At 39.8% G+C, this 24,307-nt stretch overlaps 3 protein-coding genes and 1 pseudogene across 3 annotated transcripts; 1 reads left to right on the top strand and 3 right to left on the bottom strand.

Annotated features, from left to right (window-relative positions):
- The first annotated feature begins 98 nt into the window (after positions 1-98).
- Positions 99-24,197, top strand: LOC110040001 (uncharacterized). Its single transcript, XM_089293098.1, has 11 exons — positions 99-254; positions 3,136-3,516; positions 5,479-5,682; positions 6,075-6,589; positions 7,452-7,577; positions 8,128-8,217; positions 8,599-8,973; positions 10,348-10,528; positions 11,046-11,210; positions 22,017-22,687; positions 23,696-24,197. The coding sequence occupies exons 1-11, from the start codon at positions 167-169 to the stop codon at positions 24,089-24,091; spliced, it is 3,192 nt and encodes a 1,063-aa protein (XP_089149224.1). The 5' UTR covers positions 99-166; the 3' UTR covers positions 24,092-24,197.
- Positions 11,871-14,206, bottom strand: LOC149108543 (uncharacterized; annotated as a pseudogene).
- Positions 11,871-16,391, bottom strand: LOC110040584 (uncharacterized). The gene has a single exon (XM_020745834.2). It carries the CDS (start codon positions 15,922-15,924, stop codon positions 15,025-15,027), a length of 900 nt encoding a protein of 299 aa, XP_020601493.2. The 5' UTR covers positions 15,925-16,391; the 3' UTR covers positions 11,871-15,024.
- On the bottom strand, positions 17,044-19,015 carry LOC110040583 (uncharacterized). The gene has a single exon (XM_020745833.2). The coding sequence runs from the start codon at positions 18,986-18,988 to the stop codon at positions 17,837-17,839; it is 1,152 nt and encodes a 383-aa protein (XP_020601492.2). The 5' UTR covers positions 18,989-19,015; the 3' UTR covers positions 17,044-17,836.
- Positions 24,198-24,307: the final 110 nt, after the last annotated feature.

Here is a 24,307-nt window from a genome sequence, read left to right as displayed (position 1 = left end):
TAAGTCAAGAAAGTTTGTAGCCTCAATAAAAAGATGAACTTCTGCAAGAATACGGAAAATGATTCGCCCTACTCCACCCCCATGGGATATAGTGAACATTGCGCAATCGCTCGAACCAAATGCGCCATCTTGGTTTCTTGTTGGCAGCAGTGCGGGGAGCGCCATTATGGATACGCAGGGGCCATCACTTTCGAAGGGGCTCCCTGACCAAGAAACAGGGGCATGTGACCAAGATATCTCTCAAAATTCGAACGGTAGGACATAGTGTGTAGTCTGTTTGGTCTTAAAAGGATTGTTAATACTTGTAGTTTTAGTTGTATGTATGTACTGCTAAAAATTTGTTCTGTTTATGTCGACTCATTGTCTTGTTGTGTCTGTATCACTCTGACGACAACGAAATTTGCGCGGGAAAAAGAACGCTGTACTTGTTTATTCAAAGAAAGTTCAACGCTGTTTCAAGTGACTTTCAAGTTTAGAAGTTGCTCTCCTTTCCCAGTCTCCATTTTAGGTGGAAAGGTTTCAGTTTTCAGTACGCCATGTTGTAGGGCAACTAGGAAACACTTTCCTATTCTCTCGTTATTTCATGCGCCTTGTTTGTAACACACTAAAAAGTTTATACGAAAGAGTTGCATAGTTAACCTCAACTATGCAGCTTCAGTGATCTTAAACTTAACTTCTATTAATTAAGCTTACATGTAAGCGTTCATTGACTTTTCAACTGCAACTAAACAGCTGAATTAAAGGTCTCACAAATAAAAAGGAAGACTTCACAGAGGTCTAAGATTTTTTTGACAGCAGGTCAAGCATGTCAAGAAAAAATTATACAGATATTACTACGATTATCAGTTGAGTAAGGCGGACGAAAGTTTGGTCACCAAGTTTTAACGTAAAAATCGTGTTGTTGTCACGAGCAACTGGCTCCGTATCCATTGGCAATTTGTCGGCCTTTGACGTAAATTGACAGCAAAGCACGCGAAATTGTAGGTGACGCGACAGGCGACCAACGGCTGTTGATATTGTTACCAACGGAAACGAGGTAAGTTGCCCGTGACAACAACACGATTTTACGTTAAAACTTGGTGACCAAACTTTCGTCCCGCCTTACTCAACTGATAATCGTAGTAACTTGTAGATGACGAAGATCATCTGTAGTCAGCAGTTTGCAAATGTCATACACTGACTTCGAGAGCGGATTTCACATGAGAAGTTCATCTGGGTGCCCTGAACACTGCAACACTGCAAAAAAATTATCGAACACCGCATTACTGCAGCCGCAACATATTATTTAGCCCATGATTTGAATGTCTACACTTGTTATAATACTTTTATACCTCAACAATTTTCCACAAATTAGTAACATCACAACACCTCTCATTGCCTACATGTCGATGCTGCTGAATTCCCTATAAAGGTTGAAAACAGCTTTGGATTGGCAGCTGGAAAATATCAGAGATTAACTAGCCTGTGTTAGTCTTTATTTGTTGGTTTGTTAAATATACAGCTGTAAATTAGCATGAATTGGCAAAGTTTTCAAGCTAAATTTAGGTCTGAGAAAGGTCAAACGAGAAGCCATAGCACCTCAAATAATTTTATTTCACTGAACACCATTGTATGAAAAATACAAACATTGCATACCGTAGGGTTTGAGATCACTGCAACACCGCAAGGTGGGATTTTATTCACTGCATAACTGCATTAGAAAAGTAGTCAGCTGTTGCAACACCACAAAGTCTTACCCTGCATGTCCCTCTCCATGAGTACATGCATGCATGCGTGCGTGCATAGATACGTACATACAAATACTTTATTTATTCTCGAATTTTAGGTAGCTAAAATCAGATAATATCTTCGAGAACATAAACAAAACAGAATACAATACTTACACCATAAAGCTGCTAAAAATGAGTGTTTGCAATTCTTTAGTTTTGCATCACTTAATGTTGTGATTGTACCACTTTCTCTTCCAGTTACAAGTAAAGCTGAAACCATCTTGTGAGTTGCCCACACACATGCCCACCCCCCCTCCCCCTGCACTCTTCATTCACATTTGCCACATGTAAATGATGGTACACTTCTTCCAATAGGCCAGTTTTGATACTGTTCAGTAACTTAAAATTCTGATGTGGTTCCTAGGCTTGGGGGAGTGAAACATTTTAAGAAAGTCAGCATCAAGGTTGAAGGATGAATAATTAATTTCCTTTGTTTTGCTCCCCCAAGCCTAATTTTGATAAATAAAAAAAGGGCCTATTCTCTGATTTTCAAGGGTAAAATACTGGTGACTTTGCATTTAAGTTTTGGTAAAACACATATTGGGACTCAAGGACTTGTAAATTTCTTCCAAACTCCCTCAGAGATCTTACTTGACATCTCCAGATACGAATGTTTGGGTCATCTTCATAAATCCGCTGGCACTCGCAGGAGAAATTGGTCCAGAGGTGTGAATTGACATGCGATCAAAGTTTTTAGCCTACAGCCATTGGACTCACACTAAAAGGCACAAGAGGTGGCAGCAATTACCTGTGGTATGGGTCATGCCTGGGAAATAGACATACACATATCATGGGATCATGTGTACTAACGGCATCCACGGTCCAGTGTTGATTAATACCCTTAATCAAAACTTGATCAACATCTCAGTCAAAAGTTGGTCGTGAGTTGATTGATACATATGAGTCAGTCGACACTCAGGTGTATATCAACCAACACTCGATCCAGTGTCAATCAGGTGTCAATCGACATGCTGATAGAGTGTCGACTGAGTATTGATCGAGTTGTTGATCAAGTGTTGAGCGAGAGATTGATTGAATGTTGCTTGAAGGTCAATTGAGGGTATTGATCGACCCACAACCACAGATGTGCACATGATTCTCCATGGAAAACTAAAATGCCATAATTTGAATTCTTCTAAAACATTGAGCTCTCAAGTTTGATCAGTAAAACATATCACCAGAGACATTACAAACGTATCTTGAGTTCACAAACTTTTAACAGATTTAAAAATTAAGATTGTGCCAAAATTATGTGGCATTTGGATTCCTATACAAACATTACATTTCATTCCATGTTTTCACTCTCATGGGAATCCAAAGATACATGTAAATAACTTCAGTAAAATTCTTTCTTTCTCTTAAAAAGATGCCAACTATGGATTCCAAAAAAGCAAGGAAATGCTTGAGCTTGATGACGACAAAAACCACCCACTCCATTCATCACATGGTGTGGAAACAGCATCCTCTAATGTACTTGAAAATGAGCTTGCCATTCCAACAACTTGTGCAGGTTCAACAAACAATAAAAACTTCCTGCAGAGTGTGTCTGCAGGGTTTTGTGAGTCAGGCCAGACTAGTTCAGATCAAGATTGCTTTATTGTGGATGGCAATATAGAGGAACAAATTTCTTCCCATTTCCAACATAACAGTGCCATGCACCACGAAGAGGAAATGGAGATGACATTCCCACGCTCTGTGTATGGGGAAATTGGAGATAAAGATGTTGATTCCTTTCATAGCGAAGAAGGTACATGTGACTGTATTTTGTTTTGATATCTTTCAAAAGGTGCAGCAAACCGGCGTCGACAAAACCTGGATCGGACCGGACCGGATCACGGATCGGATCACGGACCGGATCACGGATCAGATCACGGATCAGATCGCGGATCGGATCGCGGATCGGATCACGGATCGGATCGTGGATCGGATCACAGATCGGATCACAGAAAAAAAACATTTTAAAGAAAAAAAATCAAATCTTTTATAAGATAATAATAAATAAAAAATAAAAGTGAAAACTAAATTATGTTAAATAAAAATAAGAATCCCGAATTTGACGCAATGACATGTTAATTACAGAGAATGACAAGAGGTCATTTAAAAAGCCACATAAGCGCCTAATTTACGACGAATTTAAATTGTAATGAACAGGCAGATGTAGTTATATTTGAACGTTAGTTGGCTTGAAGCTTGCGTGAACCTCCCATTCTCGTTTTTGAAATTGTTGTTAGTACCAGTAGCAGGAGCCATAGCTAATTCTCAGCTACTTTTTCGTGTCAGATGTGAGCGTTACAGTTAGCGTTACAGTTAATGAGAAAGCTTACGTACGAAAGCTTAAGGACATGACTTGCTTTAAAGGAGCTACGTTACGATTTGCGCATCTTGAAAAAACTAGCCCAGTTTTTCAAGTTCGTTATTTGCAGTCCTCGTTAATCTTTGCCATCCTTAACGATCCTCATTCCGTTTTGATTTGGTCTTGCCTCTTAAGTGCTTTCTATCCTAGAACACGATCATTTTAAGGTTTTATTCCATATAAAGGCAACTCTTTACGACCCTAAAAATGACTTTAAAAATCGTGACGTAACTCCTAAAATGTTGTTTATTCTCGGGTTGCGTTATCGTTCACACTATCGATGTTACTCCTATATTTTTTTGTAAAACAGCTATATTTCCTTGAAATACAAATGGTCTGTTTCATTTTATTCCAGTACGAAATATCGTATTCCAAACTCATATCTTGTAGAAGTATAGACTTGTCTCAGAAACAGAAATTGTTTGAAATCATCAGGTGTTTAATTTTTTAGTGTTTTTAGTTTTTGTGTTTCGATTCATACGTTCGTGCTATTATTATCATTGTGACTCGTTTTATGACAGTTTACCCTTGATGCAAGCGAATATACGAAATATCATTTATCTGAACTGCGGAGAAAGATATGAAGACATGATTGATCATCGCAATCAAAACCCAACAGCCTGAAAAAAATTCATCTGTGACCAGCTCCCAGTTGGCTTGATATTATAAAAAAATAAAGGAATATCACACTGTGATCCGGTCCGTGATCCGGTCCGTGATCCGATCCGTGATCCGGTCCGTGATCCGATCCGTGATCCGGTCTGATCCGATCCAGGTTTTGTCGACCCCAGCAAACTACAGAATGTGAATTCAAAACAAGGGAGAATAGTTACTTATTGACTGAGTGGGCTGGGTATTATTTGATTCAAGGTCAAGAAGTATGGACCAAGCATAGTGAAGTCCATGAGTCCTGACTGAGAGCCAAGTATTTTCCTGTTCCGACTAACCTCGTTTAGTCAGTAACCATTTTAACATATCATGGTAACCACTTTTTTTGTGAAACGAGGGCATGCTCATGGCATTTCTAGTGGGGACATACGGATTTTCTTGTAGGGTCATATGCATTTAATTTTTCAGACCCTATTACTTCAACTCATACGACCTCCATACAGGACCTTTTTTCTAATGGTTGTCCAAGTATATTTAATAGCTTGCAAGGTGGTAGGGGTCATAAGATAATAGAGTTTATTAAACTTATTTAATAGTTTTCTTGACTGAAAAATACTTCAAAAGTGAATTGCCCTTTGAAATTCTGTTGTGAAATAAGAACATACATCCAAGTTGATCCTTTTTGGATCACTTAGTCTTGTATAATTTTGGAGATTTCCTTTGTAACAGCTTTGTCCTTTATTACAGGTGAAGTGAGTCACTTAGAAAGAGGACAGATACATGAAAGAATCAAGCCAGATTTCAATCTGATCAATGTCGATGACAGAGTTGTTCCATTGGAACTGGATCCTTTACACTCACCTAATGATCCTGATCTGGTTCAATGCTCGTCATCAGCATTGCAAAGTGACCATCAGCAACCTGACGCACGGGAAACTCCTGCTTCATCAAGTAAGCAAGGGGTATGCATGTGAAGTAAATGGGGGGTGTGATAAAGTCTGCATACAAGCTAAGTGGCTCATCAGGCATGAGGTTATCCCAGTTTCTGTAGCATGAAGAGACTAGGAGTATTCTACTCCCTCCTGGATGGGATGCTAGTTCTTCACAGGGTTGCCCCCAGCATTAAATTTGCCACTACTCATTTGTACACCTGGGTGGAGAGAGAGACTGTGAGAGTAAATGTATTTTGCCTAAGAACACAACAAAATGTCCCCGGTTAGGGCTCGAACCCAGACCACTTGATCTGGAGTCAACTGCATTAACCATGAGGCCACCAAAGTAGAAGTGATTAACATGGCTGTTTGATTTTACATTTTTAATTTTCATTTTTTGCTGTGTTGCAGTTGAAAATTCCAATATGAACAAAGGATCTCATGAAATGTCTGCAAACAAGGCACAAGAAATAAACTCAGATCCACAAGGCTGTGAGAATCATATAACCAATGCTGCATTACTAGAGGAACAGGGTAAAAATATGAGGGAAATAACCATCCAGGTTTACCCGGGCCATAACCAGGCCATTTCCCTAGTTACAAACGGAATCCTTACCACTGATGTCACTACCTTTTCTACACAAGTTCCTGCAATATTAACAGAAGGTGATGCAGAAGATAATGAAACACAGTATCAAGTTGTTACGACCAGTTCTGTGCTCAATCAGGCAGATGGGAGTGCTGCACTGGATGTGTTAACTTCATCATCAGACTTTGGCAGGAATGTCATTTTGACCGAGCAGCAACAAGTTTTGCTAAGTGGTATGCTTGTTCCTGGCGTCACTGCTAATCAAGCAATTCACATAAACATGACACAGGAGGGTGGTGCATGTATAGACATGGATGAGATTCCACAGGGAGACCAGGTTTAAAAACTTTTATTTACATGTTATAGTTATACACGCAGGTCCAATTTAGCTAAAGCTGGTTTAAATAAAGGCCTTACCTAGTCCAGTCACAGTTTCAAACTATTTAAAACTAACTGTCTTTACTAAAAGAACAATAATTACAATGTATGATACCTACCTAATGAGCACTACATGTTACAGCAATTTTTAATCATTTCTAGTAGTCCTGGTAACCAGAAAGTGACATACATGTAATAGTTCCACTAAAAAGTTTAAAAATGTGGGGCTTCTAAAAACTTGCAATTTAGTAAAACTTTTAATTAGGAATGTAGTGAAAAAAAAACAACAACAAACAAACAAACAAAACGAAATACAAAAAAAGAAGAAAGAGAATATAATAATATTCCCAAAAGGGAAAGCGCGAATGGGACAAGAGTACATGTACCCATGCAAGGCGCTTCCAAGAATTATATATTATATATATAAACATAAGCTATTTACGAGGCATGTAGTATTAAAAATAGTAATAAAAAGCCATTTACAATAATATTAAAACTATAAGAAAAAAATTAGTTTCTATGGCATGTGCAGGAACAGTCCCTTACTGAAAACCAGGTACACTAGAAAAACAGCAGAAGGGAGCAACTGCACAAAGTAAATTCCATAACTTGACAATCTAATTGAAATGAGAAGCTTGAAATGTAGTAGTTTGACAAAAATTAGGTTTTGCATAGTACTGGCGTTTTGAGTAAACCATGAACACCCATGACTGTCCAGGAGGTGAAGAAGTGTCTATTAAGCAAATATCCTACCCAGTGTATAATAAGACCACAAAGCATTTTTACTCACAGATACTGATTGTTTTGTTCTTCGCTCATAGGGGGATGAAGAGTGTGCAGATGGAAAAGGCCATGTGTGTCCTCACCCTGATTGCAATAAAGTATGTTCAAAAGCCTACAAACTGAAGCTGCACATGCTGACACACACGGGAGAGAGACCTTACAAGGTATGTTATGTGAGCTACTGATTCCCTGGAGCAAAGTCATTCCATGAGATCCAATCTTTCTCTCTCTCTCTCTTTTTTTTTTTTCAAGAAAATTTACCTTACTTTACCAAGTGTTTGGAAAGTGTTTGCCATTATGACTCACTTCCTTTACTCATATTTGAGGCATTGCTTTGAGGACGATTGAGAGTTAGGACATTGATTTTTTGTCTGTTTAATTTTTGTTTTACTCCTAAACTTAATTCTATTAAATTTTAGATCTTTTTATTATTTTTTTTCCTCTTCTTCTTCTTTTTAGATTTAGGGCTGTGCCTCGCGTGGGATACTTTGCCGTTTGTGCAATCCCTTTTGGTCTTTGCATTTTCAATTTTTTTTGTTGTTGTTGTTTAAAAAAAAAAGAAAAACCAAATTTGCTCAGAGGTGTTGGTACAATCAAGTCCAGTGTCTCTATGGTATTATGTCATTGATAATGTTATTTTTATTTAACACCACACAATCAAGTTTTATGTATTCTAAGTGAGAAATTGGAATTGAAAGACTTATGTCATTTCAGTGTCCACATGAAGGGTGTGAGTGGGCATTTACTACAGCCTATAAATTAAAGAGACATGCCAGGGGTCATACTGGAGAAAAACCTTACCTGGTGAGTTATGCTACTTGCATTTACTGTTGTCACTCAATAAAGCCTATGAAGTAGAGAAAGCTGTATGTGCTACTACATGTACATGATAAAAGCATTGTGTGTGTGCCTAGCGTTTTGCCTCCGGTTTCATCTATACCCAGTTTGTGTTGTAACACTTGACATTTCTCCAGGGTATCACTAGTGTTTTAGATTTTTGTTTTGCAAATTTGTAGTATTTTGTAGTCTATCCAAACAGATCTTTACTACTTTGGGTTTCACATTGCCAAAAATTACTGCTTTAAGTTGCACATTAGTGAAAGTTAGTGATTTAGAATACATGTTTGCATATTCGGTATCAAACAAGCTGACGACAGCCACGTTGTGTGACTTTCATTTTGATAGTGCACTCATGAAGGATGTGGCAAATGCTTTACCACTGCTTACAACTTAAAAACACATTTCAATGCACACTACCGGGCAGACACCCACATTTGCAGATACGAAGGCTGTGGCAAAACTTTCCCCACCGCACACAAGTTAAAAGTACATGAGAGGAGACATCAGGCTGACCGGAAAGCATACAAATGCGAGATAGAGGGGTGCGGCAAAGTGTTCTCTGCTCCTGGAACTTTGACATCTCACATTCGGACTCACAGCAGTGAAAAACCTCATGCATGTCCTGTTGATGGATGTGAGAAGCGATTTACCAAAGCATCCAAGTTAAAGTTACATCTAAGATCTCACACAGGGGAGCGACCATTTCATTGTGAAATTGAGGTGTGGTACAAAACAGTTCTTACCTTTTTTTGCTCAATGTTTGTTATTGCAGCTAATTATATGTACAGCTGTACATTGTAGTAACAGGATTTTGATTTTACTGGCTACCAGGAGGATGACATTTATTTTTCTGTAATGTACTTTTAATACTAATGCATTTAGCTCAACATGATGGTAACCAGCTCAAAAGCCAATGGCTTCTCTTGTTACCAGGCACATATATTTTTAGTCTTTTCCCTAATCAGATGTTACAAATAATTCTCTTTAGTTATTATTTTACATGTACCATAATACTAACTGATGTAAACACTGTAAATAGTGCACAATAAATTAAAGAAGTTGAGTTGAGTTGGAGTGGCTTGAGATGTGCACAAAAAAAATTGTTCAATTTGTACTTGACATTAAAGATTGAAATTGGCAAGTTAGCTAGTACTACTGTAACTTTCCATCTCTATAAAAGTACATTGAGTCTTTTGTCTCACTATTAGTAAATACTTGATTCTGCGAGATCAGTCTACATGTAGCAGGTTTCCCCAGTATTTTCATTTCCAAGACTCAAGAGGGTGATCAGCTTTTGAGAAAGATGCAACCACAGTTCATGGGCACCAGGCGAAGAAAAGATCTTAGCTGAAAATTCTTTAAAGGATTCAAACCCAAATCAATATAATAATTGTAAAGAAAAATAAACCACATTTATTTATGATTTAAGAGGAAGGTTTAGCTGGTTTTCATGCAGGTCCTCTATCCTGGTTGAATTGGAATTTGGAGTGTTGGTTTTTGTGGAGCGAGGAAAACCAGAGAACCCAGAGGAAAAGCCTTGGAGCAAGGCAAGAACCAACAACAAACTTAACCCACATGTGGTACTGGGCCAGAATCAAACTCAGGCCACATTGGTGGGAGGTGGGCTGTCTCACCACTGTGCCATGTATCCCTGCTCTCCAAATCCAATCCCATCAGAGAGTCAAAGATTTCATCCTTGTCCTACATGTACATGGATGCTTGTGAGATGAAGAACATCATTCTGTAATGACTTGTGTCAGATTTGAATAGCGATTGTAAAATCCACTGTATTTCTTTATTGATCAGCTCTGCTTGAATCCTTGTTGGAATTAATGCATCTGGGGAGAAGGGATGGTGCAGTGGTGAGAGTGCTCGCTTCTCACCAATGTGGCCCAGGTTTGATTTTGGCCCGTTGACATATGTGGGTTGAATTTGCTGTTGGTTCTCGCCTTGCTCCAAGGGTTTTCCTGGGGTAGCCAGTTTTGCTCCCTCCACAAATCCAACATCTCCAAATTCCAATTTGACTAGAAAAGGGGACCCACATAAAAACCAGCTAAGGCTGATGTTGCTGATATTTTGTCTTTTTTATCATAGGGGTGTGGTTGGTCATTCACAAGTGCTTACAAACTGAAGAGACACATGCGGAAACACACTGGCGAAAGGCCGTTTGTGTGCAATTATGAAGGCTGCTGTAAATCCTTCACCAGGTCAAGTCATCTAAAGACTCACAAGCTTGTTCACACAGGAGAAAAACCTTATGTTTGTCCAGTTGAGGGTAGGAAATTTTTCACATTTACAGTCTAAATTACAGGGATTTACTAATTTACTAACAGCATTGTACAGACCAGACCACCCAAAAATTTAAAAGTCCAAAGTGGTTAAGTCAGAAGTCTTGATATGTACTTCTCTAGTCAGCTACCTCATCCAAAAATCATTTTCTCAACACTTTTAGCTGACCAGAGATGTAGTACATGTATTTCTGGGGCAGATCTAGGTGGGTTCAGGAGGTTCGGTCAAACTCCTAAACTGTGAAAAAAATTGGGACATAACACTCAACTTGGCCCCAGAATGTCAGGAATCAGATTTCCCAGGACCTCAATTTTCAAAATTTTCTGGCAGAAAAATGTCCCAGACCCCCTACAGGGGACGGCCTTTGGCAGTTCGTATGTTGAACCCCTTCTCTAAAATACTGTGTCTACCCCAGTATTATGAGTCTCCTTGATTTCTATTGTTTTTTGTGGGAGACCTGTAATTTTATTTAGTCTGAATGAGTATATGTGTTTTATTTGAAGGGTGCAACAAGGCTTTTACAGCTGGAAGTAGTCTCAATGTTCACATGTGTAAACACACTGGTCAAAAGCCATTCAAATGTGACGTAAATGGCTGCAATAAAACATACACAACTGCTGCAAACTTGAGAGCTCACCAAAAGCGACATGGAAACAAGGCATTAACAGGTATGGAACATGTAATTGTGTCATTGACTTGTAGAAGCCCCAATGTCTTGTGCATTCTCGTTCCCAGAACATTTCAGTAAAGGTCCTTTTAAGCAGGTGGGGCGTGGCATGAGCTAGAGGTGGCTCTTACGATAATGCACTTGATTTGATTGGTTAGAACGTTGGGCACTAATTCAATGCTGATTTCCATCCCGAAAATATCCACAGCTTGATTTCTGACTAAAACTGTTCTGAAGTAGCATTTACAGACCTTAAGAGATTTTGACAAAGGGAATTTGAAACTGAAGAAAAACATGTATTCTGGTCTGAAGAGTTCCTGGCTCTCAGAAGTACATTCGTTTTAGCTGTTTACCTCCAATTTTCAAAAGGATTCTCCCAGTCCCTTTGAAGGCACTATGTAAGGAAATAATGTAACACTTGTAAAGAGTTAGAATATTGCCTTTTTGGCTCAATGGTTGGGGAAGCCTCAGTGCGCTGCAAAGAAAGTTAACAAACAACATAAAAAGCAAGAATGACATGATGCTGTGATGCGAATGCTTTGGGGGTTTAATGGTGTCGTCTTCTCGCGTTTCTAGATCATGTTGATTTGCTGGTCAAATAACCTGATTACAATAAAAATAGAGATTCAGTCATCTAAAAACATTTACATTTGCTACGGTCTTCTTTATTTTATATTCAAAAGAGGAGAACAAAACTAATCTCTACTGTAAGAGTATTTGTCAGAATTATAGACGCGAGTGTCAGTTTACTGAAAAACTACGAAACTACATCCGGGACCCGAGGGGCGTATTTTCCATATCCTCACTAGAGAAGATACTAATGACGTCATTGCCCGCATTTTTACGGTTGTTTGTGTAAACAACCAGTTTTCTATATCATAAAAAGAAAATTACCTGGTGGTTTGGGATTGCTCGTTAAATAATGTTTTCACTCGAAAATAAAATGCATATCTTCGCGCCGCCATGTAATATCCTCTATAGAGCATTTTCACATGACGTCACGGCAGCCATATTGCTGTGCCAAAACAATGATACAGCGGCCATGTTGTTGTACCAAACCAATCCTGTGGGAGTTGAACTCTTTTCTTATGTAAACAGTTTCTTTTGTTCCAATAAATTTGCATGGCTACAGGACGCTCTATAAATGTAACATAACAAAAACGTTCCTTTGTGTGTACTATCAATGGCATTCCTTACAATACAAGAATCTGAGGTAGAATTGCAAGTACTAAACAATGAGTACAATTAAAACTTTAAAAACTTTAAATTTAAAATATCGCAGGGTTTTGCAGCTGTTTCTTTGAAGATGTTCTACTCTTTTCTAATGCCAGTAAACAATGGATAATACATGTGATAGCAACTGAGTTTTGTGTAAGGTTGTTGTTATATTTCGAGGGAATGTTTCACTTTTATTTTATTATAACAAAAAACAATCAAAGTAGTCAAGCAAGTCCAGTCTGGAACAGCATACCTGGAGGCGTTTTTCTGGACCCGTTCAGGGATATCAATGTTATTTCTAACATACACTCTTTTTTATAAGAATATTGCTTTTTCCGGCTGAGGCTGAATATTTTTATTTTTCTGCCGGTTTTAGGCTGAAAACATTCTTTGTGAATATTCTTAGGTAATAGCGTTTGACGTTCCTGTTTTCGAATGTATTTGGTGTCTGGATGGTGTTAAAGTAAATCTGGAGCCGGCCTGCAGCCATTAAAACACACGTAACCTCTCGCAGACATGTTATTAGTATCGACCACACGGCTAGTGCTATTTTTGTTGCTATTTACCTAGTTTTGCCGTTTAGAGAAAGGAAAAATTTTGTACGGTTTAGTTAAAACATATAATTGTTTTGCACTTGTGACTTTTCAACACACAGGATTATATTCTTTTCAAAATCTCAGCCTCGATATTCTTAGAAAACATATTGTAATACAAACAAAGAAAGAGAAGTAAAAGAGTTACAAAGATTTCTCATCAAACAGACAACAATAACTGCTGCGACACCAGTGAATTACTTTTAACTCAGCTGTAATAAGTGTACGTACCTACATGTATTAGCTATGTATTCCTTCATAAGTATCTTAAGAATTGCGAACCCGGTGCTAAGCGCACTCAAACCTGCACCAGCACTTAAACAATGTTCCTTGAACCACTCCCATGTCGTCTTCCAAAACGACTCTTGTTGCTCTTCGTCTAAGTCAATCTCGGGTATATCACGGAGTCATCAGCGTCCGGAGATGTATGAGCCACTTCGGATCCATCACAGATAGCAGCCACCTTTCCACTCCCAGGAAATGTTACTCGGGCCTTGTTCGCTCGATACAAGTTGAAAGCTGCGGAACTTTTTGCAGCGCTGTAGCAGGCGATCCAAAAGTCGGATAGCCACTCTCCACCATTGGGTAGGACAGAGACCTTTCAATAATATCCAGTTGGTACTAATGGCAGGGATTGCACCAGCTTAGGGTCGAGTTTGAGCGTGTCGTTGAGGAATGAATGTATCGCCTCTCGCCAATTTGCAAGCTCCTGCATAAAGTAGGCTTTTCTGTCGCCCCCATCTTGATCTTCGACTTTATTAGCAAAGGTTAGAGCCATCACAGCGTTCTTCCAAAGATCCTTTCCAAACTGTTTTGCCAATATTTTGAATGTCTCCTTGTCGCGATTTAATCGCGTGTCGTCCATGTTGACACAGAAAATCACAAGGTCGAGCTCCTCTGTTACTTTGCGTTCTATTTCCGCCAGGTACTCTTCGTCTTTACCTGTATCATCTTATAGCCCCGGAGAATCCCAGACGCGAATGTCCACACGTTCAATGGCTACACTGTATGAAGTAACTTCGTATGTGCAGGGGCTTTTTTTGCCCCCTTCCTCAGCTACTTGTTTGCCAACAAGAGAATTCACAAGACTTGATTTACCGACGCCAGATTTGCCCGTGATGAGAAGAGAAAACTTCGTTTGTTTTTTTCTGATAACAGAATTCGTATCGAAACGGAAATTTGTTCTTTAGAAGTGGAAACATCAAAGCAAATGAGCATAAGCTCCTTGGCATGCCAGTGCAACATTGACATCTGGTGTACGCACAGATATTCGTAACGAAAGAATAACACAACGTAAAGATTAAACCGGCTAGAAACATTGGAATTCGCCTTTTTCTTCTTGAATGTACATGTATACGAAGTAAATAAACAGAAAAAGAGAGCAAAATTACTCTCAATCAAAGTATGTAGCATAACAGGAAAGTTCCTTATAAACTTTAAAACAGTCATGGTAGGAAATGTTGACGTGTTGTTCTACCAAGGACATTACTTACAACACAATAATTAGCAGTACTAATTAAAAGTAGAATCATTGTAACAAACTTTAGCTTAGCAATTCTCTGTCCTGTACATTTTATATTTACGTCTAAAAATATCGTATGGTCACGCAGCTGTTTCTCTTCGGGATATTCTACTCCTTTCTAATGCCAGTAGACGATGGATAATACATGTTAGAGCAACTGAGTTTTGTTCTTGGTTGTCTTTATAGTTTGAGGGAATGTTTCTCTTTTAGTTTAGTCTAACCAAAAACAATCAAAGTAGTCAAGCGAGTCGAGTCTGGAACGGCATGCCTGGAGGCCTTTTTCTAGACTCGTTATATAGTATCACTAGGGAGTACAAAGAAGGGAATGTTTCTTTTAGTTTATAATATCAATCACGCTGGAACTGTTTGCCTGGAAGCTTTTTCCTAGACTCGTTCAAGGGTAGTAATAGGGAGATAATCAAAAATATGTATCTTAAAATATACAATACTACCTGCTGCGATACAAGTGAATTACTTTTAACTTAGCCGTTAAAAATTGTGTTGATCACGTCGCGAATCGTCCTGTAAACTTGCGAAACAAAAGCACGAATCTTCCAGTAAACTTGCGAAAAAAAAGCACAAAAATACTCCTTAAACGTCCCCCATGTCTTCTTCCAAAACGAATCTGGTTGCTCTTCGTCCTTTTTGAGTCGGGTCAATCTGAAAGGAGCGGAATTCCCTGCAACATTGTTGCACGCTTTCCAGAAGTCTGATAACCAGTTTATACGATTGGGTAGGACGGAGACTGGTCGGTAATATCCAGTTGGTACTAATGGCAAGGATTGCACCAGCTCAGGGTCGAGTTTGAGCGTGTTGCTGAGGAATGTATGTATCGCCTCTCGCCAGTTTGCTAGGTCGTGTTCAAAGTAGTCCTCTCTGTTGCCCCCAGCTGGATCTTCGACTTTATTGGCAAAAGTTAGAGCTATCACAGCGTTCTTCCACAGTTTCTTTCCAAACGTTTCTGTCAATATTTTGAATGTGTCCTTGTCGTCGCGATGAAAGCGCTTGTCGTCCATTTTGAGACAGAGGATCACCACATCGAGCTCTTCTGTTATTTCGCTTTCTATTTTCGCCAGGTACTCTTTTTCTTTACCTGCGCCACCTTCGTCATCATCATTGTCATCTATTAGCCCCGGAGAATCCCACACGTCAACTTTCACACCTTCTAAGTGTTCCACATCGTAGGGAATAACTTTGTCAGCTGTCTGAAACCTTTGTCCAGCCACTGGTTTGCCAACGAGAGCATTCACAAGACTTGATTTACCGACGCCAGTTTTACCTGTGATGAGAAGAGAAAACTTCGTTTTGTTGTTCTGACGACACCATTCGAAGAAGTGATGTTTAGCTTCAAATGTAGCATCGGAAGGTTTCCTGAGAGCCATGTTGCTTTCATTTTCGAGTCTTGCCGAGTAAACAACGTCGATCGCTCACTCGAACGCCTATATGTAATTTAATATACCTGAATAGGTTACTTTCCTTTTCATAAATTCCACCTTTTGAGCGAGGCGTAGAGGGCACAGGCACGTAGAGGGCACGTTGCTGAGACAACGGAATCACGATCACAAAAAAGCATCTTTGTTATTTTGCCCAGTTTAACTTCCTTTATTCATTTCTCAGAAATGATACAAATTGTGGATTATATGTTATTTACTGATACAGCTAACTGAATTCCGAGAACCTTTGTCGTGAGGGTAATCATCATCAAGTGTCGGTCACCTGAGTGCCATCAAGTTGAATTCTCTCGTCTCCACTGTCAATAGCATCAGCAACGAGTCAAATTTAACAAGAGCAGTTGACATCACACCTCGAAATTTTCTTCCGGTCTTGTTATTCAGCTTTCACTATAAATGTCTACACAGTACAGATCAAAAATAATTAAATTGGAATATGTACATTTAGCAGTTGAATGAGCAAAGCACACGATTTTTGTATTCAACAGTGAACAGTTTGTCCTACTGCCTGTACAGTGGCTTTAAAGTGTCACAGCAGGGACAAAGGCTGGTGGCCAAATTAACGTTACGTAGAAGTACAGTAAGAGTATTCATTTTCTTGAACCTACAAGTTTGTACATGCAATCAAGGCCTGAAAAGGGACTGGTGCATTTTGTAACAAGAGTACCTGCTGCCCATATTCGCCGTTTAATGAAGCTACAAGAACACTTGGATTTGATAATGAAAGATTGCAGATTCCTACTCTTACCTCCGTGGGAGAAGCAGTGACATAGACATAGTACTAATAATGAGCGCGTGGGATCCTGAAGCTCAATCGCTGGCTGGAGTCATTGTGTTCATGGGCAATATACTTGATTTTCGCTTTGCATCTCTTCACTCAGGTGTATAAACGGATAACAAACTTAAAAAAATGGACTAGCATCCCAGGGTGGAATACCCATAGTCGCTCCGTGTACAGAAGCTGGGTTTAAATTTGGCAGCTGTAGATCACCGGGCTCGTAAACTTCAAATATATTATTTGTACATCTTTAGCACTAAACAGTCAGCATAGAGATTCAACCAGCTAGAAACATATGTATTTGCTTTGTTTTTCTTTAACAGAACAGAAGAGTTCCTTATAATTAACTTCCAAAACTTCGTAGTAGTAAATGTCTAAGTGAAGAATTTACATCAAGGACATTCCTTACAACACAGGTATTAGCGGTGGTAATAATAAGTGCAAGAAAAGATGGACTTAATTGACTAGTTATCAGTACTTTACATTTTCAATTAACATATAAGAATATCGTAGCTGTTTCTTTGAAGACACAATACCGTTTTATAATGCCAGTAAACATGGATAATACATGTGATAGCAACTGAGTTTTGTTGAAGGTTGTCGTAAAGTTCGAGGGAGTGTTTCACTTTTAGTTTATTATAACAAAAAACGATCAAAGTAGTCAAGCGTGTCCATGTATGGTACAACTTGCCTGGAGGCCTTTACGGGAATGTCACTAAACAAAAGGACTAATGAGCAGAACAATGGCTGTACTCTTTGTACATTTCTTTACCATCCTCTGCAAAACAACATCGTAAAATTTCTTACATTTTTTGTTTCGAATTTAACGCTGTGTTCCATATTTAATGAATTAGGAGTACCGCGAGATTCGAAGATAAAATATAAATTCATTTTTTAATCGACGTTTTCCTCGGCGTAGTTTTGGTGGTTACTTAAATTGCAAATGTTATTTCTACCACATGGAGACCAAAGCGAAGAAAAGTAACAAAGACAACTCTGAATGCTGCGACACCAGTTAATAACTTTTAACTCAGCTGCATTAAACGTGCATACCTATTCTGTTCGTTACTTGGCGGAGGCCTTTAAAATTGCAATGCCTACGGTGCTAAGCACACCCAAAACTACACCAACACTTAAACTATATTCCTTGAACGCCTCCCATGTCTTGCTCCAAAACGACTCTTGTTGTTCTTCGTCCAAGTCAATCGCAGGCATCACGTAGTTATCCGCGAAAGGAGATATAGGAGCCACTTCGGATCCACCAAAGATAGCTGCCACATTCAGTTCGCTCCCAAGGAATCTTAGTCGGGCCTTATTCGCTCGGTACAAGCTGAAAGCGGCGGAATTCCTTGCAGCGTAGTAGCAGGCGATCCAGAACTTGGATAACCAGTTTCCACCATTGGGTAGGACGCTGAGTGGATGGTGATATCCAGTTGGTACTATTGGCAGGGATTGCACCAGCTCAGGGTCGAGTTTGAGCTTTTCGTTGAGGAATGAATGTATCGCCGTTTTCCATCGTGCAAGCTCCTGCAAAAAGTACCACTCTCTGTCGCCCCCAGCTGGATCTCCGACTGTATTGGCAAAGGTTAGAGCTATCACAGCGTTCTTCCACAGTTCCTCTCCAAAATGTGTCGTCACTATTCTGAATGTTTCCTTGTCGTCGCGAAGAAAGCGTGTGTCGTTCATCTTGAGACAGAAAATCACAAGGTCGAGCTCTTCTGTTATTTTGCTTATCATTTTCGCGAGGTACTTTTCGTCGTTACCTGTGCCGCCTTCATCATCATCATCATCTCGTAGCCCCGGAGTATCCCACACGCGAATTTTCACTCCTTCAATGTCTACATCGTATGAAGTAACTTCGTATGTGCAGGGGCCTTTATCAGGCCCTTCCTTAGCCGCTTGTGTGCCAACAAGAGCATTCACAAGACTTGATTTACCGACGCCAGTTTTGCCTATGATAAGAAGAGAAAATGTCTTGCTCTGTTTCTGACCACACCATTCAAGAAATTGGCGCTTGAGATTTTTCGAGGTAGCATCGGAAACATTTCTCCGAGCCATCTTGCTTTCGGTTTCCAGCCTTGCCGAGAAAACAACGAGATCTCTCAGTCGAACACGTACATGTAATGTAATATACCTGATCAGAAGACTTTCGTTTTCGTAAAACCCAGCTTTGGAGTGAGGCCCAGAGCGCACAAACAAAGGAAATTCAATAAGCATGTTTGTGTACTCAAGACGAAAGGAGCCTAGTCTGGTGTTATATTACTTTATTTTAACCAATCAGAAGGATCTTAATCACAATCCTGTTTTGATGCTCAGAACAACGGATTCTGGCCGCAACAAAGCATCTTTGTTGTTTTGCTCAGTCCAATTATTTGTTATTTACTGACACAGCAGACTGAATTCCGAGAAACTTCGTCGAGGATGATCATGATCCAGTGTCAGTCACCTGAGTGCTAGCAAGTTGAATTCTTTCGTCTCTGCTGTCAGTCACACAGGCAACCGAGTGAAACGAGGGCAGTAAACAGCACGTCATCACAAAATTTTTTCAGCTCATGTTATTCAGCTTTTAGTGCAAAACAACCTACACAGTAGTAGGTTTTTATAGTGAACAGATTTTCTTGTAATACGGCTTTGAAACGCGTTTTTGTATCCTGGCTTCTGAGACTCCATTTATGTGGTCTCGAGACAACCCTCTCCCCGAGGCAACTTTATGGCCTATTAACTAGCTGAACATTCTTTCTAGGTGATTGTTTACAGACCAACATTTGCTGACATCAGTTTTCACTGGAAATTAAAACTGAGAAATAAGAATTTTACCAGCTGACTCAGAAGATTCAAGTTACAAGACCGCGCAACTTTCAAAAATAGCTGAGAGAGGAAGCGCTTTTAATGACTTCTCTTGTATTGATTCTAGCTATATTTATGCGCAGGAGATCGAGAGGATCCAGAGGATGCGGTTAATGTCCCCAGAAATGAGGAAGATGCGACGAAATGTTGTAATGCAGGAACTTGCTCTGTACGTCGAGCGACGCCGTGTCCTGGCCAAGGAACTGGAGAATCTAGCGGGACCGTAGGAATGGCAAACCGAAATAATTGAGAAGGACTGTTGAACTAGTCTGCCGCTTAAAGTTCTGTTTCGCAAAATGAACCGCGATACGAGCGTTTGGTAAATACTATTGCCAAATTCTTTGCAGGCGTCTGTCACTACGCACAATGTAGATATCTTTTTAATTGTAAATTTAGTTAGCATCGGGCAGGCGAAGAGCCACCCTGTGGATATACTGCCCGAAATGCCATTATTATTATTATTATTATTATTATTATTATTATTATTATTATTATTATTATTATTATTATTATTATTATTATTATTATTATGTGAATTTCCGGTCATATTGGCGAGATAATCGCTTCTTTTTTCAGCGTGCATTTATAACTCGCTAAACTCGAGACGAACTGTTTTCACTGCATTTCTGGACTTTTCCTACTTTATCTAGGTAAAATTGTCCTAGTGAAAACACAACCGCTGATACGAATTTTTGCTTCAAATCGTAAATCTAGGCATTACGCGGCACTCGCCACGCCGAAAGTTGTTCCGGTTAGGCGAACCAAAGCGTTTATATGAAGAAAAGTTGTCCCGCTTGCCAGGGTTACCCCACCTGCCGAGGCGAGAGAACTCGTCCACCCGAGTGGTCTCGCCCCCCGAGACGGGTTCACGATCCTGATGTAAACGGTTGGTTGAATTTTGCAAAGAAATAAATTAAAAGTTACCTCGGCCAGGGTGACTCGGGGGGAGGGGGTCTAAGTATCACAGCAAGGACAAAAGTGTGTGGGCAATTTAAATCATTCACGGCAAAACCTTTATAGTGACAGCAGAAGTGATCTACTCAGAGGAAATAGGTTGTGTGGAACGGAAAATTGTGCATCATGTAGGAGCTCTCGTAAGGTTTTATGTGAATGGCTCAATGCCCTTTGAGGGAACCAAAGAACAAACAACAGAAACAATGCTCCTAGCCTAAAGAAAATAACAGCTGCTACAATAATAAAACAATAGTAGCATTGGGGAGTTGCAATACTTCTGAAATTTGCTCGTTAAAACTAAAGAATCACAGCATTCAAATGAGCAGAAGCACCTTGATGTACCAGTACAGCATTGACCATCTGGTGCAGGCGCATTTATCTGGAACGACGGAATCTTGAATCCTTTCCATTTTCGTCTTATGGGATGATTTGCAAAAGTGCCATACAATATCACAATATGTTAGATGGGGCAAAATATTAGACTTGTGCAACTGTACTTTGCAGACCATGGGATTAAATTACGGGGTCTCAGTAATACTCCAACTTACAGCTCGTTTTCTTGCAAATGTCACCGATGTGTTCACTAAATATCAGTTTGTTATCAATGGTTACGCCGAGAATTGGCCAGGCTCATTGTGATCTTGGGCAAGATATTTGATTTTCGTAGTCCCTCATCCCACCCAGGGGTATAAATGGATAACAAATTGCTGGGGTTAACCCTCCAGTGGAGTAGCATTCCATCTAGGAGTATTTAAGAAATAGAAAACATGTACCGTGTTTCTATCGAGTTATAGAAACACGAGTGGAAGTTTGGGAGAACGACAAATGTCGTGGGAACACGAGCAGCAGGCGAGTGTTTCCACAGCTTTTTCGAGTTCTCCAAACTTTCACGAGTGTTTCTATTAAACGCCCTCGTCAACTATCACGCATAGAAATCGAGAGCGAATAATCTAATTGTTTTAGTATAACTCTACTAGTCTTTCAAAACTTTATCGAAATCCTCTTCACAGACATTCAGCCGTTATTTTGTAAGCAAGGGCACACTGCTACGCTACTTACTATCTATCACAGAATAGATAGTGGGTAGCGTAGCCAATCAGAGAACGGCATTCGTGATAGAACAATCCAATCAACGCGCGTATTTTCTTAGGACTGTTTTCTAAAAACGACTGGAAGTGTATTCTTGACGTGCCTAAAATTTAGAGATCACGGGCGCTGTGGAGGGCAGAAATATTCCTAGTCACTTCATTCTACAGAATCTTGGTTACGATTCGGCGGCCGTTGGTCACTGGACTTGAAAAGACTCTTCCTTCATACTCCCATTCTTGGTACCCTGTACCAAGAATTTTAAAATAATATAACAGTTGCATATCTTTAGCACAAATCGTATGATTTCAGTTACACTCCCCTTGACACGTCACGTACTTTTGTTATTGTCTTACAGTGGAATTCAATGACTCATCACATGGTGATATAACAGCTGAACTCAGTGCAGTTAGCTGTGGAAGCAACACGAGTGAAACAGAACCTGAGGTCATGTACACCACCATTGGTGCTTTCCATTCCAGTAATTTTCACCTGGACGATGCTGCTCGCCTTTCATCGGTTGGCACCCTGTGTACCCTGGTTACCTCCGCAGGACACCCACTCATCTCACCGCCTGGTGAAATAGTGCTGGAAACGGAAACGAAACAGTCAGATGACGGAGAAATTAAAACTACGGTGTCAGGAATTCAAATACCAATTTCTATTCAGCAGGAGCAGTTTGCTACGGAGGGTTTAGAAAACAATTCAAAACTAGATGTCTCTGAATTTGTCGTGAGAAGCACTGGTGATGATCAAGGCCCAATTTCTCAACACTCCAGCCAGGCAAACACGGAGGTAGTCGGAGGGACTGTTTTGGAAGGAAGCAAGCTCACTGGAGGGTTTGATCTTTGTATTACGAGCATGATGAGTCATATAACAAGCGAGACAGGGCAGGAGGGGCTTGGATCAGCCACGAAAGCTTTACATTCAGCTGTTGTGTCCTCAGACTCTGCTAAAAGATCAAGAACTCTTGATTTCAGAGATGTTCATCCCGAGGATCAGTTTGCGCCCCCTGCTGTTATTTTCCAGGTTTGCCTGTCTGCTGTTTACTGTAGTCCTTTTCCAACCCATTGCCCGTTATGAGGGTCGGCCAGAGTTTTAGAGCATACGGTATACATGGGGATTTTAAATCGAGTATACAGCATTTTGACGCCAAAATTGGGTCTTTTATGGGTATAAAGTATACCTTGTTTTTCCAAATTTTGGTATTTCGCGTCAATTTGAGTGGAAATTTTGGGTACAATGGGTTTTTGTTTTCAGGTATATTGGTATGCCACTAACCCACATGGCCGACCTTGCGTTATAGACCCCTCAGATTGATAGCGTTAAATATCAACCGTTTGTGTCTAGTGCCATATCATCAATGTCGTCAGATTTATGAAAAAATATGTACATGATGTATGTTCAAATATTTCCTGGTCGAAAAATGTGAAAAAGAAACGCAAACTTACACTGCATTGTAAACTACTTCAGTACAGTAGACGTTTATTTCTGAAACATGATACACTGTAGTACACTTGTGTAGTTCGTTGAGCTTCACAATTAACGATTGTTGAGTTTTCTAGCACCAACTTTAGTCATTTTGGACCCTTCGTTTATGTCTTATATGTTTGTCAGACGATTCAAGCCACTTTTAAGTGTTTAAAAACCTTTTACATACAAAAGGGACTAAAACGTGGCATGATCACTATACTTTAAAGGGGCTCAGTCACGGTGTTTTGTCTTTTTTTTCTTTTTTTGGCCACGTACAAAATCTCCTTTAAATGGAAGGAACCTGAAAATAATAGTTTACTAAGATAGAAAAACATCAAAGAGATAATAATAAACCATAAAGGAACAAGGATGGTCAAGGATGGCGAAGATTGACACGGATTGCAAACGACGAATTTGAAAAATTTAGGCTAAACTTTTCAAAATGTACAAACCGTGACTGAGCTCCTTTAAACTATCCGATGAAGACTTCAAAGTGGTGACTCTGGTTTCTTTGAATGTACGTCTCAGTGTAAGATATTTGCTAATGCACCATCTTGATTTTAGGATGAAATCAAATCTTCAGACACTGAAAACGAAGCTGAAGTGTTGGTGGCTCAAATCCAACAGTCACCCGAGGGAATTCCTATAGTGCAACTCCCGAAGGAATCAATGCAGGTCAGTTTACCCCAGGGATTAATCACAGAGTCAGCAGTCGCCATGGTTCATGCGTCAGATGTGGAACACATGGAAGTGGACACAAATGACAGCCCCACTGATACAGTGCCCTCCGAGATTCCTCTGGTGCCCATTCCGTCCCTTTCAGATGTACCAGAGGAAAGAGGAAGTCTGGGGAAAGGCGATCTATCTCCATATATGGACACTCATAGTTCTTCAGAACAAGACGAAGGCAATGGCGACACGTACCCAGAGAGTACAATTAATTTACAAGACCTGCGCTGATAACAAAGACAGTCAAGAATATTTGTTTATATATATAACTTTTCTAATGCTTGCGAAGTTTGATATGAAATAAAAAATGGATGTTTATTAGAAAAAGAAAAAACAATTTGCTCTCCTTTCTTGGCTCTTTTCTTAGCTCCCAGTCTGTCTCCATTTAGACCAGTTGGTGTGAATTTTTCCTCGGACGTTGCTCGGTATATTCGATATAACGCGACC

The sequence above is a fragment of the Orbicella faveolata genome, unplaced genomic scaffold (assembly GCF_042242905.1).
Source record: "Orbicella faveolata isolate gen_17 unplaced genomic scaffold, um_ofav_v1 contig_25, whole genome shotgun sequence".
NCBI classification, from domain to species: domain Eukaryota; kingdom Metazoa; phylum Cnidaria; class Anthozoa; order Scleractinia; family Merulinidae; genus Orbicella; species Orbicella faveolata.
Note: the sequence above shows the minus strand (reverse complement) of the source record. Positions and strands in the feature narration are given on the sequence as shown.